The sequence below is a fragment of the Miscanthus floridulus genome, chromosome 10 (genome assembly GCF_019320115.1).
Source record: "Miscanthus floridulus cultivar M001 chromosome 10, ASM1932011v1, whole genome shotgun sequence".
NCBI classification, from domain to species: Eukaryota; Viridiplantae; Streptophyta; class Magnoliopsida; order Poales; family Poaceae; genus Miscanthus; species Miscanthus floridulus.
Genome location: NC_089589.1, coordinates 9945757 through 9963854, shown reverse-complemented (window position 1 = coordinate 9963854; position 18098 = coordinate 9945757). Strand labels below are relative to the sequence as shown.

Below are 18098 nucleotides of genomic sequence, written 5' to 3'. Positions count from 1 at the left end.
GGGTGGTGCCCATGGCGCGGCGCGTGGGCTCATTTGGGTTTGGTCCGTTTGGAGGGTGAGGCAGCGGCCCATTTACAGCCTTCTTCCTCGTTGGGCGGGTCCAAGGCCCCCGTGCCGAAGTGCGGTTGCAGTTTCCTCAATTAAAAAAGAAAAGAAAAAGAAAACACACACACACAAATGCGGTTGCAGTGAAGAGACGGCAGTTTAGTGATCATCTCATCATGTGCCGTCCCGTTATAAACTGTAAGTAAGCAACGATAGATATATTCGACGAAGGTACCTGCACTGCACCGACACATCTGTTCGCTTGATTGTTTGTGTGGCCTTGTTTATAGGAGCGGGATGAATCTGGAGGAATTTGTGAGAGAGTGAACAGTGAAAACTAGACATGCACAGTAAAATTCCGCTGGTTTTCTTACCAGCCGAACTACCCCTGTGGCTTATAAGCTAGCTGATGCTATTTTATTGTGAGAGAAAAATACTGTATCATGATTGATAAGCATGACTGATATGATTAAACGAACAGGGTGAACGTTGCTACTGCTTATAATATAATAAATAAACTAGTCACGCATATGCCAAAGAGATTCTGTAATGATCATATATAGTTTAATTGAGGAACAAAGAGAGAGAGAACGCGTACGTACGTACATAATAATAAGTTGTGCTACAACTCAGAAGCAACGTTGTTGGAAGGCCACAAGCTAAAAATATGAATGATTATTATTGTTGTACCACGACGACATGCATGTTGAGTGATACAGTATATCAGAAAGTATGTAGCTAGCATCATGTTCAGTTGATTGAGATGGGTAACTTGTGGTATGAAGGAGAGGCTGCCCCTGCCCTGTTGCCCCTGCATTAAGATCATGGTCATCATATATATATATATATATATATATATATATATATATATATATATATATATATATATATATACTTTATTCGTTTTAAATTATAAGTCGTTTTTATTTTTTTAGTTGCATAGCAAAATGGATGAAAAAAAAAGTCAAAGTGATTTATAATTTGGAACGGAGGGAGTATATTATAGGCTGGCATCGACTTGGCGTGCATTCTAATTCGAGATATATATGTCCAAACTGCGTGTCCTAATTTGACAGACAAAATTATATATATTTCTGTTTTTTTTTGGCAAGTCTGGTTGTTTGTTGACGACGTTCTTGGCAAAGTCACAATCCTTTTTCACGTACAGTTTTCCAGTCTGTTTGTTTGTTATTATTATTATTTTGTCCTGGCAAAGCTCCAGTTTGTTTATTGACGATGTTGGAATTGTCGTCATTTTTGTCCTATATATTCGCAATACACTACAAATGATTTTGTTGACTACTATGATGACTTAATTAAGAGCTAGCCTTATGACAAGTATATTAGCGTTGTCTCGTCGGCGGTCTCATATAGTGCCACATAATTTTAATACAACTTAACTTAATAGATAGCATATAATGATTGCTTTTTAAGTTGTTTCGCAATAACTCATAATTTTTCCTAGTTTATGTATAGAATAAAAGCAAAGTAGTGAGTTGCATAACAACAATAACTTATACAAATGGTATATTAGTTTGTCTCATAGTCCTAGATTTCAGCTCATAAGATGGTTGTTCCATTAAACAACAATCTCTTCTCTCTTCCTTCTCTTTTTCCTTCACATTATTAAAAAAATCATAAATGACATTGTATAAGACCGTTGGCGTCTAGCAATGTACTTGCCTTCGCTGCCTGCTATAATAAGTATCGGAACAAAAGTACACAGACCCAGCAAATTAGACTAGACTGATGTCCTGTGTACTACAGATGATACCCTCAAGTCACAGAGGCTATTCCGTTTCAACTTAAACAAGGCATATAGTAGGCCACAAGAATGCTGGTATTAATTTCTTAAAGTTGGGAAAAAAAAATCTGATCTGATTCAAATCTAGCATTGCAATCTTTTTCTATTTTGGACAGAGAGATCAGCGTGGTACATGTGATGGGCAAGCACTTCCGTTTGTGTCACTCACTTTTACGTGAGAGCGAAATGCCGAAATCATGGCGAATCTCAATCAGCCGAGAAGTTGGTCAGTTTTCAGTTGAATGAATGAATTGCAGGAGACGAATATAAACCAGACAGAAGCAGGGTCCCACCGCAGAGATCTGGGAAGCTGTGTGTGGGCCCGTTGCGTGAGGCAAAAATAAATAAATAAATACCGAAAAGCTCTAGAGGAGCAAACACCAGTTCCCTCACATCTCACACCACACCGCAGCGCTCCCCTCCGACACGGGACGGCAGGCAGGCACCACCCCTCCCCACCCGAATCACACAGATCGGGACGCCGGAGGAGGAGCAGCGCCGTTCCGCATCGCCGGAGCAACAACCGCGGGCGCGGAGAGGCCCGCCCGCCAGCAAGCGCAGGCGCAGGTAACCGCAACCCCTCTCCTCGTCCCCTCCCCTCCGCGGCGCCGGCGGTGACACGCGGGGCTCGCCTGCTCGCCTTACGCACCGCTGGCGGCAGGCAGTACGGCGCCCGGCGGCTGCCTGCTCGCCTCGCCGCCCAGACGCAGCGCGTGTGTGCGTGGTTGTCGCGAGTCGTTTCCTTCTGGGGGGGGGTCTCAGTCAGATCCCGTGGCCTCTGCTCTGCGATGCCTCAGTAGGAGGTAAGTGCCCGTTTCAATCTTAGACGAGTGCGGATTCGGCCAGCGCACCGCCCCTCCTAGATTTTGGTCCTGGATCCTCCACTTGGATGGAGGGGGCGTGGGAAATCCATCCTTGTAGTTACCTGACGGACCTTTGCCGGAAATCTCACACCCACTGCTCAAAACCTGTGATGACAGTACTGCTCCCATATCTGATGTTTATGCTTGCTTTGCTGGGTGGACTTGGCTGGTTACATCTCACTTCACTTATGATTTATCACCTCGCTATCTGCAGTTCAAGCTTGGATCCCTGGATCCCATACCATCGGTCTCTCGGAGAGTGTAATCCAGCGAGCGTTGAGTTGAAGCCGTGCAAGTGGAGATGAGCACTCTGAAGAAATCAGACAAGAAAGCTGCCCTCGACTTCGCAGCGTGGAGTTTCAATGTCACCACATCGGTTGGAATCATCATGGTCAACAAGGCGCTGATGGCTACGTATGGGTTCAGTTTTGGTATGCCTGTGCTCTGCTTGTCCAGGGATTTATTTATCATACTTCTGCCTTTCACCTTCGGTCTCTAGTTCGTGTGTTTCTGGCTACTGAGTGATATTATGTTGTGCTGTATTCTGTTATTATGCGATTGCCAGATTCCAGACTGAGTGTATTAGGCATATCTGCATCAATCAGTATTATACTGATGGATTTTTGCTGAGCATTGTGATGGTTGATCTTATTTAATTGTGGAATCCACATCATGCATTTTTCTTATATACAGTACATTTGGAGAACTGACAGACATCGTATGGATTCTAAGTGGTTTTAATGGTGTTCTAATGCAATTTTCCTGCCAAAATTTGCTTAAACAGTACATTTGACTATCACCTTTGGTCTCTAGTTCTTGTGTTTCTGGCTACTGAGTGCTATTATGTCGTGCTGTATTCCGGACTGTTGTAGGCATAATTTCATCAGTATTATCATGGTGGATTTTTGCTGAGCGTGGTGATGGTTGGTCTATTTAATTTTGGAAGCCACATGCATTTTTCTTATGCAGTGTACATTTGGAGAACTGACAGAGACATCTTATGGATTTTAAGTGGTTTTAATGTTGCTAACGCAAATTTCCTACCAAAATTTGTTTAAATAAATGAAAGGGGTTCGTACCTCGATTTGAAATGATGTACGCTCTTCTGTGAACAAAATTTTTATTGCAAATACAAAGTAATAACCAGATTTGCTTTGTTAATGCCGAAGAATAATTGTGGAGTTATAAATTGCTCTTGCTATTTGAGGTTTCTGCAGAAACTAAAACCTACCTGGCTACCCTCTTGTACACTTCCTTGGCAAAACTGGTAGTGTATCTGCTAATTGAACCTTCATGGCATTAGTGGAAGCAATTGAAATATGCGCATATGTAATTTCTTACTGTATGTTAGGTGGTTGCAGATTCTATCATATTTCTGCACATTCTCAACAATCTGTGCATGGATGAGAACATGGATATATCTCCTGTCATGTTATTAATTACCTTTTCGTTTTTTTTTTCAGCCACGACATTAACTGGGCTTCATTTTGTGACTACTACCTTGATGACTATCGTATTTCGATGGTTTGGCCTGAGCCAGCCGTCCCACTTACCCCTATCAGATCTAGTTAAATTTGTGATATTTTCGAACTTGTCAATTGTTGGGATGAATGTGAGCTTGATGTGGAACTCTGTGGGTTTTTATCAGGTTGGTGAAATTTTTAGTAGCTACTATACTATGCAACCTTAAATTGTTAACAACTAAATTCATTCTATTCCCTTGCTTAGATAGCAAAGTTGTGCATGATACCTGCATCATGTCTTCTGGAGGTTGTCTTTGATCATGTACATTATTCCCGGGACACAAAGCTGAGCATAATGGTCGTGCTTATAGGAGTTGCAGTCTGCACGGTTACTGATGTCAGTGTGAATGCAAGAGGTCTAATTGCGGCTGTCATAGCTGTTTGGAGCACAGCTTTGCAACAATACGTAAGTTTTAGCACCTTTGTATGCAGATTTCTCATACATCACCTAACCTCTAAGATTGCTTACTACCCCCTTCTGTTTACAATTAGCTGCAAGTCTGTTGCCGCACACTTTGAGCCTTTTCAAAGGACAATATGGCACTGTAGTGACAATGATACTTGTTTATTCTGCAAAATTATCAATAACTAGCAGTTGTCAAATTATTCATTGCTGTTCCTGCTGCTTTAGGATATAGCTCCTTTTTTTCTAGAGATTATGAATTGCCACTCACCATGGCCATACTTGGTATTTTCCATATTTGGACTGTCAGACTTAATAAATGTGCTCATGAATCATGATGCCACTGATATATTGTTCTTTACACAAGTTATAACTCCATTTCCCAAATGTTGAACATGTGATATCATTTGATTCCACAACTTTGGCTTTTTACTACTATTCTATTGCTCTTGGTACCCCACATTTTCAGAAATCGTTCTATTTGGACTTTGGCCTTGTCCTGTACCCAATAAACGGGATACAGTTTAGACTCATTCTTATTTCTGCTCCTTCTGCAGTACGTCCATTTTCTCCAACGCAAGTACTCTCTGAACTCATTCAACCTCCTGGGCCACACTGCTCCAGCCCAAGCTGGGTCACTCCTGCTAGTGGGACCATTTGTAGATTACTTGTTGACAGGCAAAAGGGTGGATCACTTCAGTTTCTCATCTCTTTCTCTGGTAAGGACAGTCTATAACAATGTTTCTATCTCTGTGATCATGACAGTTTATGCTTCTGGTTCTGTTTATGATTTGTATATCTGTTTGCTTCAACAACAACAGCAAAGCCTTTAAGTCCCAAACAAGTTGGGGTAGGCTAGAGTTGAAACCCAGCAGAAGCAATCAAGGTTCAGGCACGTGAATAGCTGTTTTCCAAGCACTCCTATCTAAGGCTAAGTCTTTGGGTAAAATGGTGATTAGCTGGCATTTTATCTGGTCGAGAATTTGCAATACTGTGATGATTTATAAGATCATCACACAGTCTCGTGAATGTTATGCAAAAAACATCCACAATTTTTCATTGATTTCGTTTGTTCTTGTTGCTGAAATTCCTCCATTTTACTTATTGACCTGTTAGCAATAACTTAGCAACCATAACTTAGTAACTCATAGTGTCCTTACCATATCATGTCCCTGATTCTGCAGTTTTTCCTGGCACTCTCATGCTTCATCGCCATTGGTGTTAATCTGAGCCAATTCATCTGCATTGGGCGGTTCTCTGCTGTATCCTTCCAAGTCCTAGGCCACATGAAGACCGTACTTGTTCTGTCCCTTGGGTTCCTTTTCTTTGGCAAGGAGGGCCTGAATCTTCAGGTAGTCCTTGGGATGGTTCTGGCTGTTCTTGGAATGATATGGTACGGAAATGCATCTGCTAAACCAGGCGGCAAAGAGCGGCGCAGCATCCTGCCGGTGAGGTCTGCAAGTCTCAAGGGAAGTTCAGAAGAAAAGGCGGGTACCGAGAAATAGTCTTGCTATATCTGACTGCAACTTAGATGGGGAATTTTTCGTTCCGAGGTTAAATTTCTGGTGAGGTGACGCAAGTATCACAGATTGGGAACTCTGCCTTGTGTTTGACGCAGGAGACAAACTCGTCCCATCTAGAAACTCAGGATTGTTATAGTTACAGGTATACTGTAAAGCTTCAATTTTTTTGGGCGCTCTGAATCATTTGCAGTGAGGAGAAATACAACATGGTTTACGAGGCTTCAAGACAGTTTTTATCGAATATATAGTGCAGTTGTTTGAGGAACATACTCTTTTGTATTTCGTGGGGATGTACTGTAGGAAGTTTTGAGTTGCAGTAAGCGATTAATCAAAATGAAAGACTGGATCTGCTGAACTGAATATAATTTAAATCTTAGAAAATGCTGTTTTTCTTCTGAATGTTTCGAAAATTTGTGTAGTTTTCGGAGCTGGGAAGGTCAGGGTTGGTGCCGCTCGCTACATGGTCTTGGATCGACCTGGATTCGTGTTGTGATGGGCTGGCTTGGAATTTGCAGGATAAGAGCACAGCATTTTTGGGTGTTTCATTCAACTGACTAATGTGTGCAACTATGGCTTCCTGTACCACTAAGGTTCTATTAGATGAGTATAAGAAAAAAGTTTATTTAACCCCTCGACTAGTAGCGTTCATCTAGTTCACCTCTTCAAAGGAAACTAGGTATTTTATCGCTTGAGATATTGAAAACCGTATGAATTTCCCTTTGGGGTGTTTTCAAAGGCAGTTTTGTTGACGTGCAAGCTTGGTGAGGTCGGGGTATAGTTTTTCAAATGGGCCAGGCCCCCTCGCACCCTAAACCCTAAATCATTCTCGCCCTCCCCCGCCGCACTCTCCTCTCGCTCTCTCTGTCTCTCCTCTCCGATTCCGACGGCGCGGGACGACTCCGACGGGCGACGGCGACCTGCCGCCGTCCCCACCTCTTCTTCTCGCCCTACGGCAGCTCCGGGGCTCCGAAGATGCAGGTAAGAGCACCCATCTTCTTCTCGCCCTCCGGCAGCTTCGGCACGGAAGATGCTTTCTCTTCCTGATCTTTTTCTTCTTCTTTCTTCAGATTCGCTGATTCGCAGCTGCTCCGAGCTCCGTCTACGTCGCCGGCGTCGTTGAGGTAAGAATCTGCAGTAAACCCTAACCCTAACCGTTCTTGTTCTTTCTTTAGTTCTTGATCTTGACCATCTTCTTCTTGTTCTTGAATCTTGATCTAATGATCTACTTCTTCTTGCTCATGTGCACTTGTGCAGCCGTTTGAGGCCAGTGGCGATGCCTCCCCGGCCCCCCTCTGAAGAGACAGTCGAGGCTGCCTTGTCTGCGTACCATGAGGAGTCCGAGAGGTTGCGCGAGCTCCCTAGAGAAGACGAAGACGACGACATGGGCGACGAGGAGGTAGAAGAGCTCTTCGGGCGTGGATCTGGAGGTGGAGCCAGTGATCCGATCGACGTTGAAGGTGGTGATGGAGTAGAGGACCAAGGCGGCGAACAAGATGAGAACGCTGTCGACGAAATATTGTCGGCAGTCCACCGAGGGGGTGCCCGTGGTGGTAGATTATCGGTAGGATGCGTGTAATCAGGAACCAGATAGTGACACAAGGCGCAGAGACAGCGATTTAGACAGGTTCGGGCCGTCTGATCGACGTAATACCCTACGTCCTGTATCTTTGGTGTATTGTATCGAGATGTATACAGATTAACTTGTCCTCTAGGGGACCCTTGTCTCTCCTTATATACTCCGAAGAGACAAGGTTATAAGTAAAGTATCCAATTTGGTACTATTACAATATCTAGTATAACTTGTAATCTTGATGTGTACGCCTTGATCTTACGGGCCGGGCCACCTCGGATGGTGCGGCCCATGTACCATCTTGTGGTACCCGAGGGTATATCCCCCACAGCTAGTCCCCGAGCACCATGTATTCTGATGCGACACGTCATTTTAACCTTCTCCGAACAGTGAGGCTTGAGTTCTTGACATCTCCGACCACCGTTGTCGCCGGAGAAGTAGGTTGTCCGAAGAATGTATGGTGCTCTTAAGAAGAAAGAAAAAGATTTCCGTCTCGGAAAGTGTGCCCACTTGTATTTCTAAAAAGAAATGTAAGTGCGTCTTGAAGCGTAGCATCTTTGATCATCAGAGGCGTAGTGGTCGAAAAACAAGCACATTCACCGCAAGGTGAAGTGTGCCCACTTAGTCCCCGAGCCTAGTAGTAGGTGACGTAGGCACGTGGTGCCAGGGTCTAAAAAGAATTCCCAATTAAGTTGAGAATCCAATCGTCGTACAGCCGATACGAGATGCACCGACAGGTGCATCGTACCGATGTAGTCCCCGAGCTTGCTAGAAGGCGAGGTATGAGCCTTGTAGCAAGGTCCAAGTGAGAAAAAATATTCCAACTGTATGCGAGTTGCCAGTCACATGTAGTCGAGACGCAAAGTCCCTGAGCCGTGGTCGGAGAGTGGTCGAGGCAGTCCCCGAGCACAGGTCGAGGAGCGAGCGACGAAGTCCCCGAGCCGTGGTCGGAGAGCGGTCGAGGCAGTCCTCGAGCACAGGTTGAGGAGCGAGCGACGAAGTCCCTGAGCCGTGGTCGGAGAGCGGTCGAGGCAGTCCCCGAGCACAGGTCGAGGAGCGAGCGACGAAGTCCCCGAGCCGTGGTCGGAGAGTGATCGAGGCAGTCCCCGAGCAAAGGTCGAGGAGCGAGCGACGAAGTCCCCGAGCCGTGGTCGGAGAGTGATCGAGGCAGTCCCCGAGCGAAGGTCGAGGAGCGAGCGACGAAGTCCTCGAGCATAGCTCAAAATTCCTGTAGATAAATATGCAGAATGGTAGTACATGATGTACAAAATAATAAATTATGGAGAAAAATCAGCGGTGAAGAAACAACGCTTAGCAGTCATTTGCAAATGAGCATGATGTGATAAAGCAGTTGGTGCTTTGTAAACATCAGTGTTAATGTGAAGTTTGTGTTTATACTTAATATAAACCGACCGACCAGTTAGTATGTAGCTGAGTCTCCAGCCCTAGTTAGCCCGTTAACCATAACGCGGGGCGCGGAGCCCGTGCACGTGTAGGAAGAACAAAGCGTCGCTAAGGAGCCGCTGCCGACCACCCATAACGCAGAGGGCAGACGCTCGTGCACGTGTAGGGAGGAGCCGGAGACAGGGCCTTTTCTGGAGACATCGAGCGTCAACATGACTGGTCGAGGATTTGCATTAAGTATAGCTGTATGTTATATTTAAGATTGTATACATGGACAAACGTTATTTGAAGAATAACCATGACGAGGACGTTGTGGAGAAACGTCGTAATGAAAATTGTGTTAAATATAAATATTAGAAGTGTACTTATCTTTCGATAGAAATCTGGTCGATAGCGATAAAGTTGTCCGGTCCTCGAGCTTTCCGACTTGTCGTCACGACGGTGGTCGTGGTTGTCGTAGCGCCGTTCTTCGCGGCGATCATCATTGCGACGTGGTCTGGTGGTCGATGTGGTCGGAGCTCGGCGGAGCCACTCGGGATGTGGTCGACGTGGTCGCGGTCGACGTGGTCGGAGCTCGGCGGAGCTGCTTGAGATGTGGTCGACGTGGTCGCGGTCGATGTGGTCGGAGCTCGGCGGAGCTACTCGGGATGTGGTCGACGTGGTCGCGGTCGACGTGGTCGGAGCTCGGCGTGGCTCGCTTAGCGGCTCGCTTGGTTCGACGTGACTCGCTTGATGGCTCGCTTGGTTCGACGTGACTCGCTTGATGGCTCGGCGTGGTTCGCCGACGGCTCACTTGACGACTCAACGCATGGCTTGCTTGGACGGTTGTGCATCGTTCGGTGCAAAACCATCGTTCTTCTGTTCCAAACTTGGCGTCGTCTTGCCTCTGCCCATCGAGATCGAAGTACGCTGCTAGTCCTACCGCCATGGAAGCTACAGATAATCATGAAGCAGATGGTAGAAGCATACGACACGCAATAGAATGCTTAATCTAAAAATAGAAACATGACTTAGCTCATTATGGGCGCGTGCAGGCTTGCATCATTCGTGCACGTATATGCTGTACGTATGTGTACATACACCCATACGAGCAATTAAATTAGCCTTGCATGGTGGTGTAGATCATCACGTCATCGGGAGGCTACGGAGATCAAGGCATCGTGCATGCTATCATGCAGTATGACTCCTAGTAGCCGATTGGATCTTGCAGAATGCGTGAGTGCTGATTGCTTGCATGTCCAACCAATGAGGTACGTGGGCGCTCTTCTGTCGTTAATTGCTTGGTGTACATGCTCCACATGAGATACATCTTGGATTTGCTCTGGGATCTTGTCGGCTGGTCCACGCTTGGCGCCGCTGAGTACTCCGAGCTCTATAGCCATATCTTGCTGGATCCGATCTGCCAAGATGGCTCGTGCAGGAAGCGTGGCTAGTCTGGTTGTAGACCATAGTTGTTGTTGCCGAAGGACACCCGCCACCGCACGCTCAAAGCGCTATTGCGAGTTGCGTTTGGCACCGGGGCTTGATCGGCGTAGTCCGCCGAAGAACGTCGCTGGGTTGCGGCTAACGTTGTTGGTGAAGAAAATTCCATCTAGTTCACCATGGATCAACGCGCACGACCCCTAAAGGGGACCCCTACCTGGCGCGCCACTGTCGACGAAATATGGTCGGCAGTCCACCGAGGGGGGTGCCCGTGGTGGTAGATTATCGGTAGGATGCGTGTAATCAGGAACCAGATGGTGACACAAGGCGCAGAGATAGCGATTTAGATAGGTTCGGGCCGTCTGATCGACGTAATACCCTACGTCCTGTGTCTTTGGTGTATTGTATCGAGATGTATACAGATTAACTTGTCCTCTAGGGGACCCTTGTCTCTCCTTATATACTCCGAAGAGACAAGGTTACAAGTAAAGTATCTAATTTGGTACTATTACAATATCTAGTACAACTTGTAATCTTGATGTGTACGCCTTGATCTTACGGGCCAGGCCACCTCGGATGGTGTGGCCCATGTACCATCTTGTGGTACCCAGGGGTATATCCCCCACAAATGCCGACGACCAGGTATCACGTCCCTGTACCTCTGATGTGTGGCTTGACTTCAAGAAGCTGTTCAAGATGGGTCCCAAAGGTAAGAAGGTCAGGTATGGCGCTGTCTGCATCCATTGCAAAAAGCAGTATTCTGGTAGATCTGCAATTGGCACTGGCCACCTCCGTCGTCACAGGGATAAATGTGATGTTAGGCAAGAGAAAACTAGGAGCTTTAGTCAGTCTCAGATCTCTTTTAATCCTGATGGTTCTATACATAATTGGGATTACTGTCCTATGCGTGCTCGTACTGAACTTTGTCGATTGCTTGCTAGGGTAGATGTTCCTATAAGCTTTTGTGAATCTGCTGCATTTGAGGAATACATCTGTAATGCTCATAATCCTAAGTTTCAGGCAGTCTCTACACAAACCACCACTAGAGACTTAGCCAAAATGTTTTCTGATAGAAAGGCTAAACTTGTTGAGCTACTTGCTTCTGATTCTGTTAATTATGTGTGCCTAACCTCTGATATATGGTCTGTCAAAGCCAAAGAAGACTACCTTAGTGTTGTTGCTCATTACATAAACCCTGATTGACAACTAGAGAAGAGGGTGCTTGGTCTTGTGCTTATTGATTGTTCCCATAATGGACAGAACATTGCTGATAGAGTTGCATCTGTTCTTGGTGATTATGGTGTTGCTGAAAAAGTGTTTGCTGTTACTTTGGACAATGCTTCATCTAATGTTTCTGCCATGCAAAAACTTAGACCTATTTTGTCTAAATATCTTGGTCTTGAGGTACCTGTAGAGGATCCAAGACATCCTGAACCTGAATCTGCTGTTAGTACTATGTTCTTGCATCAGCGTTGTGCATGCCATATAATCAACCTGATTGTCAAAGAGGCACTTAATTATCTTAAACCTTTGATTGAAGTTTTTAGAACTGCAATATCATTTTTAAACTCATCTAATCAGAGGATTACAACATACAAAAGACTTTGCATTGCAGCGGGTGTTAGGCCTAGAAAGTTTCAGTTGGACATGGATGTAAGGTGGAACTCTACATATCTAATGCTTAAGACTTTGCTTTCTCACAAAGATCCTTTCACTACTTTCATACATGCCAATTATCCTAGAGGTGAGAATAGTGAGTTGCTTCTAACTGAAGAATATTGGGTTGTTGCTGAAAAAGTATTTGTGTTTCTTGAACTGTTCTATGATGCTACTGTTGCATTGTCTAGTGTTTACTATCCTACATCTCCACTTATGCTTCATTATCTGGTTAAGATTGCTATACACCTGAACAATTATAGTAATGACATTCACCTGAGAAATGTGATTCAACCTATGATAGACAAATATAATAAATATTGGAGGGACATACCTTTGCTCTATTCTTTTGCATTCATCTTGGACCCTAGAGCTAAAATGAAGAGTTTTGCAAAAGTGCTGAGGAAGTTGATGAACCTTACCAGTACAGATTACAGTGCTTACCAGGTTGGCACTAGAGCTAGGCTTACTGATGTTTTCAATAAGTATGAGGAGAAATATGGAGCTGTTAGGTTGAGGAGGACTGTCCCTCAAAACCTGTCTGGTAAGAAAAGGTCTGCTTGGGATGAAATTTATGATGATGATACACCTAGTCCTTCTGGTGGGGGTACTTCACTGTTGCATTCCTCTCTTAATTTGTCTAGAGATACATCTGCTACTGCTTTGCTGCATGCTGCTACTTCTACAGCTTCTAATGCTTCTGAACTTGTCTCATACTTGGATTGTGACACTGTTAGCCAGTTGGATGATTCATTTGACATCTTGAAATGGTGGCATGAGCACAAACTGACATATCTAGTGCTGTCCATCATGGCTAAAGATGTTTTAACTGTTCCTGTGTCTACCATATCTTCAGAATCTACGTTTAGTATGACTGGTAGGATCATCGAGGAGCGGCGGAGGAGGCTGAAGCCGGAGACGGTGGAGTGGCTCACCTGTGTCAAGGACTGGGAGTTGGCGGAGGCAAGGCTGCAACACAATGTGGAGGACCCGGAGCTGGAGGAAACATTTGAAGAGCTTTATCTTGATTAGTGCCCCGGCCGCCAAGGTAAATCACAACCCTAACTTCCTCCTCTTCTTTTGCTAACTGATCAGTGCTCCTAATGCTAACTCTGTTCTTCTTTTACAGCTGGCCAGCTGGGAGCTTGAACTTAAAGCTTGAAGCATATCTTTATTAGTTTAGTCTTTACATTTAGCTTGAACTTGGCTCTGTAATATGAGAACTTGGACTTGGACAATGATGTAAGAACATTGAACTTTAATGGAGCTAGGCTATACTCTTTTCCTGACTAGGGTTTCTCACAAGGGTGAGTTTTACCTAGCAGGTTTTTAATGAGGCAGCCATTGCACATGCTCCAAATATATTTCTATTTTCTTAACTCTGTGTGTTTGCTGTGTTTTCCTGACTAGTTAAGTTGTGCACTTGTGCTGATGAACTTGGGTTAAAAATGTGTTAGTGCCTGGGCCGGCACGGGCACTGGCGTGCCACCGTGCCTGCTGGCACGGCACGGCACGGTTTCCCCTCCATAGTGCCGTACCTGGGCTGCCACTTAGGCACGGTGGCACTAACAGGCACGGCACGGCGGGCCGCCGTGCCTCGCCGTGCCGTGCCGTGCCGGGCCGGGCGGCCCATTTGGAAAAGATTAGGTCGGGGTAGGCCAGGAAGGAAGAAAACTTGGTGAGGTGGCCATCGACAGGAGAAAGCAAGAGGGAGGGAGGATGTTAGATGGGGTGGTGTTGGCATAGACATGGTGCATGAGATCGCGGGTTGGCTCGTGAGGAAGAAAAAAGGCTGATGGGAGCAGCTAGGATGCAGAGTAAAAACGAAATGGAATGTAGCCACTTATTACAAATGAGCCCACATGCAAATATGAGTAGTCAGGTTAGTACGGCGGATCACAGTGGCGGATTGGATCAAACACAGAGGGAATATGAGTAGTCAGGTCAGGACAGGACAGCTCGAGCTCGAAGCATGAGTGTGCCGCTAACTGAGCAACGTGCATGACGTACGACGCCGTGGCTAGAACTAAGGAAGGAGGTGGCGGGGACAGGGGGTAGGCGGTGGGACAGATGGCCGCGCAGACCTGAGTTCTCTGAGGACCAAGAGTGGTAGATGATCCATGTGCGATGTAAAGTTCATGGCATTGGCACAAACATGAGCTTGTATAAAAAACTTACGTTGAATTTGTTTCAAAGACTTATGCTTGTACTTTGAATGTTGTGTGATGACTAAGTTTGGAACAACATATTGTAAACTTAATTTGCCCTTTTAATGTTGTTATGAACTTGACGTAAGTTGTGATGTTCCTTTGTGCCGTGATCCTGGATGAAGGTCGGATATGTAGTACACTATTTAGGTAGTGTACTGGGATGACCGATTTAGTTGGTTATCTAGCTAATTATAGTCGATGGAAGACTATTTATAGTTAGTTAATTGATGGGAGGCGATCCTCACACCATTACTACTCAATCATATTTTCCCAGAATTTTCATAATAGACCATAGTGAGGTCCAAGCCTACTATATTATTCCTCATCCACAAAGCAAACTTGCGCAGATGTACAACAAGTAACAACATGTACAAGCTTGACAAAAATCTGGGCAAAGTATATATAGTTGAGGATTTCATAGAATTGATGATTGCCATATATCATTAGCTTAGCATCATGGAACATATACAATTTCCTTATTTTCTAAAAATAAAAATAGGTACTAATAATTGATGCAAATGACTAGCTGCTAGTCTGAGAAAAGTATGGCAGCGCAGAAGATTGCATGCATACTGATTTCCAGATTGCTGAGAAAACATACGCACCCAGTTTGAAGTCTTGTTATGGTCGGTGGCTTGAGATAATTTCCAGATTGCTGGGTCACCACTGTTGTTATGCACTGTGACGTCCATGTCTTTATGAAGCAATAGAGCAGCGACCATACTGGGATTGCACTTTCGGACTGTGAGATGGAGAGCAGTACTCCCGTCCAGATTTCGCGCGCGCGTGTTAATGAGTTTGTGAAGCTGCGGCGAGTCCAGGACAAAATTTACAAAGTCCTGATGCTGTTGAACTACAGCTTCGTGCAGACATGTCCAGCCATTCGGTTTGCAGTACGGAGCATCTGGACAGTGTTTAAGAAGCTCCCGAGCAACACCAACATGGCCACGAAATGCAGCACAGACAAGAAGAGGGTTACCTGCTGTGCAGACGAGGTACCCTAAAGACCGATCGTGTTCCAACAATACGCTTACCACGTCAATCTTGCCCCCAAAGTACAGCCAGCATCATTGGAGTGCAAACACTCTTGTCTTCTTCTCTGGCCAACCCAGGACGTGCCTCCACAATCTTTTCAACAACGGCTGCAAATCAAGGCAGTAAGGACGTACGGTTAGTTACATGAGTTTTATTGGTAAAAAAAAGAAAAAAGAAAAACGTTGCTCTCTTGTGTGTAGTTTTTAGTTTGCCAGATATATACTAGATCTATCGGCAGGTCACACCTGAATTTCCGTTTTTCATTGCAGCATGCAGAGCATTGCACCCGTAGGCTCCCCCATGAGCAGAGTCTGGAATCTGCAAGAGTTTGTCGACGACGTCCTCACAGTTTCGCATCACTGCGATGAACATGGGTGACACGCCGTACTGGTTCACAGCATGCGACAGGGCGGGCTCTGCTTCTATCAGCTCCAGCGCCAGCTCCCTGTGCCCGCAGCGTATGGCGTGGTGCAGCGCGTTGTGTCCTTGCTTGTCTTGCTTCAGGATCGTCTCGCTCAGCTGATGATCACGGCAGCACCTGAGCAAAGCAGAAGCTACAGAGACACGGCCGCTGGCCACGGCGGCGAGCAGAGGGGTCTCGCCATCCGAGTTGACGGCGGCGAGGAGTGACGGCTTCAGAGCCTCGGCCTCCTTACAGAACACCTCGTGGCCATGGATGGCAGCGATGTGGAGGCATGTGTTCCCCTGAGGAGTGGTTCCAAGTTCCAAAGAGCACGCCCGGAACATTCAGATACAGGTGCCTCATTTCTGCGACATGACCACATACTGCTGCTTCCAGGAGTCGGCCCGGCAGGCATCACCTGAGGACGAACAGCTCGATCAGCTGATATGATACAAACAGAGACAGATATATACGGATAAACCATACGCACCGATGTGAAAGGCTCTGCGTTGATACTTGAATTAAGGTTGAACCGTAAAAGAGCGACCATGTTAGTGTCATTGATTCTGGCTGCGAGTTGCAGAGCAGTTTCTCCATTGTTATCGGGCAAGTTAACAAGATGCTCAAGTTGGGGAGACCTCACTACAAACCTCACAAAATCTGCCTGACCAAATGATACAGCTACGTGAAGACATGTCGAACCCGTTGCGTCGCAGTAGGGAGGATCAGGACAGTGTCTAAGAAGCTCTCGAGCAACACCAACATTGCCCTGAGATGCTTCGATACAAAGAAGAGGAGCAGCATCTGTGGTTGTGGAGATGAAATAACCCAAAGACTGATCCTGTTCCAACAGGACTGTAAGCACGTCAATCTTGTTCCCAATTGCGGCCAGGTGCATTGGTGTACGCTTATCTTCATTTTCTTGTCTGACTAACCCTGGACGTGCCACCATAATCCTTTTGGCCATGGCTGAAAAAGAAATCAAGGCAAGAAACAGGTGACCAAGCTGAGGTAGTGTTGGAGATGGACTTCGCTACGGTACTCCCTGTTACCTTGCAAGAGGTAAGACCTAAAAGAATTGAAATTTGTACAGTGTGTCTTAGTATAAAAAACCACAAATTTGTAAGGGTACCCTGTAAATTCAACCGTTTGCGGTGTGAACTGGCCAATTCATGTTTCTTTAGTGTCCCACAGCAAAATTTGTCTTTGCTTATATAACCTATTACCTTCTATCTAGGAGGTAATATGTGATAATTGCTATTCAAATAGACGGTCCACAATTATTTGTGTGTATCATAGCAAACTCCATGCACTAGAGATATATCGAGTTCCTGTGAAGAAAGTAATAAATTCCACATCCTGTATTGTATACGATTGCGATGCATAGGGTGAGGTCTCACCTGCATTACCACTTGTCACGGCAGCATGCAGAGCATTGCACCCATGGGCTCCCCCATGAGCCGCATCAGGAATCTCCAACAGCTTCTCCAAGACATCACCATAGCCTCTCATCACCGTGGTGTACATGGGTGACTCACAACATTTGTTCACAGCTTTCGACAGGGCAGGCTCTGCTTCAATCAGCTCGAGCGCCAGCGCCCTGTACCCTCTGCGGATGGCATGGTGCAGCGCGTTGCACCCGCGCTTGTCTTGCTTCAGGATCGTCTCGCCGCTCAGCTGCCGATCACGGCAGCACCTGAGGAGGACGGAAGCTAAAGTGTCACGGCCCCTCGTCACGGCGGTGAGCAGCGGCGTCTCCCCGTCCTTGTTGATGGCGGCGAGCAGAGAAACAGCTGATTGGTTCAACGCTAGGCCTAGGAGGTCCTTGCAGAACCCCTCGTGGCCATGGACGGAGGCGATGTGGAGGCAGGTGTTCCCCTGTGGCGTCATTCCAAGCAGGACGCCCGGGTCATCAATGGCGAGCTGCTTGATGATTTCTGTGGCATCACCAGATACGGCCGCTTCGAGGAGCCGCCTATCCATCCCAGCCTTCTGATGCTCCAATGAAAGAGTGACTGAAAGAGCGTGCGTGGTAAGATGCAGCTATGAATCACCCACGTACAGTACAGAGGCCGACCACAGATTGTACAGAAAAAGAACAAGAACAAGAAATAGGAAAAGCATGGACTCCGAAGAAAGAGTGTACATAACCCACGTATATGTTAGTACAGAAAAAAAAAAAGGAAAAGCTAGCTATGATGCCGTAGTCAGGGTCAGCTGACGACCGAGCAACTTTG

The 18098-nt window shown here is 46.0% G+C and overlaps 2 protein-coding genes and 1 pseudogene across 2 annotated transcripts; 2 read left to right on the top strand and 1 right to left on the bottom strand.

Moving 5' to 3' along the window:
- The first annotated feature begins 2243 nt into the window (after nt 1-2243).
- Nucleotides 2244-6542, top strand: LOC136486208 (UDP-rhamnose/UDP-galactose transporter 4-like). Its single transcript, XM_066483077.1, has 6 exons — nt 2244-2416; nt 2927-3143; nt 4176-4360; nt 4441-4641; nt 5196-5357; nt 5823-6542. The coding sequence occupies exons 2-6, from the start codon at nt 3014-3016 to the stop codon at nt 6141-6143; spliced, it is 999 nt and encodes a 332-aa protein (XP_066339174.1). The 5' UTR covers nt 2244-2416; nt 2927-3013; the 3' UTR covers nt 6144-6542.
- Nucleotides 6543-11145: 4603 nt separating this feature from the next.
- On the top strand, nt 11146-13245 carry LOC136487985 (zinc finger BED domain-containing protein RICESLEEPER 2-like). The gene is made up of 2 exons (XM_066485055.1): nt 11146-11676; nt 11818-13245. The coding sequence occupies exons 1-2, from the start codon at nt 11146-11148 to the stop codon at nt 13243-13245; spliced, it is 1959 nt and encodes a 652-aa protein (XP_066341152.1).
- Nucleotides 13246-14096: 851 nt separating this feature from the next.
- On the bottom strand, nt 14097-17844 carry LOC136487984 (uncharacterized; annotated as a pseudogene).
- Between the last annotated feature and the right edge of the window lie 254 nt (nt 17845-18098).

What these genes read in the sequence shown, in the direction of transcription:
- LOC136486208 (XM_066483077.1), top strand. Translation starts at nt 3,014, where the DNA reads ATGAGCACTCTGAAGAAATCAGACAAGAAAGCTGCCCTCGACTTCGCA. An exon ending in ACTCTGTGGGTTTTTATCAG is followed by an intron (nt 4,361 to 4,440) that starts GTTGGTGAAATT and finishes TCCCTTGCTTAG; the next exon opens with ATAGCAAAGTTGTGCATGAT. An exon ending in GTTTCTCATCTCTTTCTCTG is followed by an intron (nt 5,358 to 5,822) that starts GTAAGGACAGTC and finishes CTGATTCTGCAG; the next exon opens with TTTTTCCTGGCACTCTCATG.
- LOC136487985 (XM_066485055.1), top strand. Translation starts at nt 11,146, where the DNA reads ATGTACCATCTTGTGGTACCCAGGGGTATATCCCCCACAAATGCCGAC. An exon ending in CTTCTGATTCTGTTAATTAT is followed by an intron (nt 11,677 to 11,817) that starts GTGTGCCTAACC and finishes CATAATGGACAG; the next exon opens with AACATTGCTGATAGAGTTGC.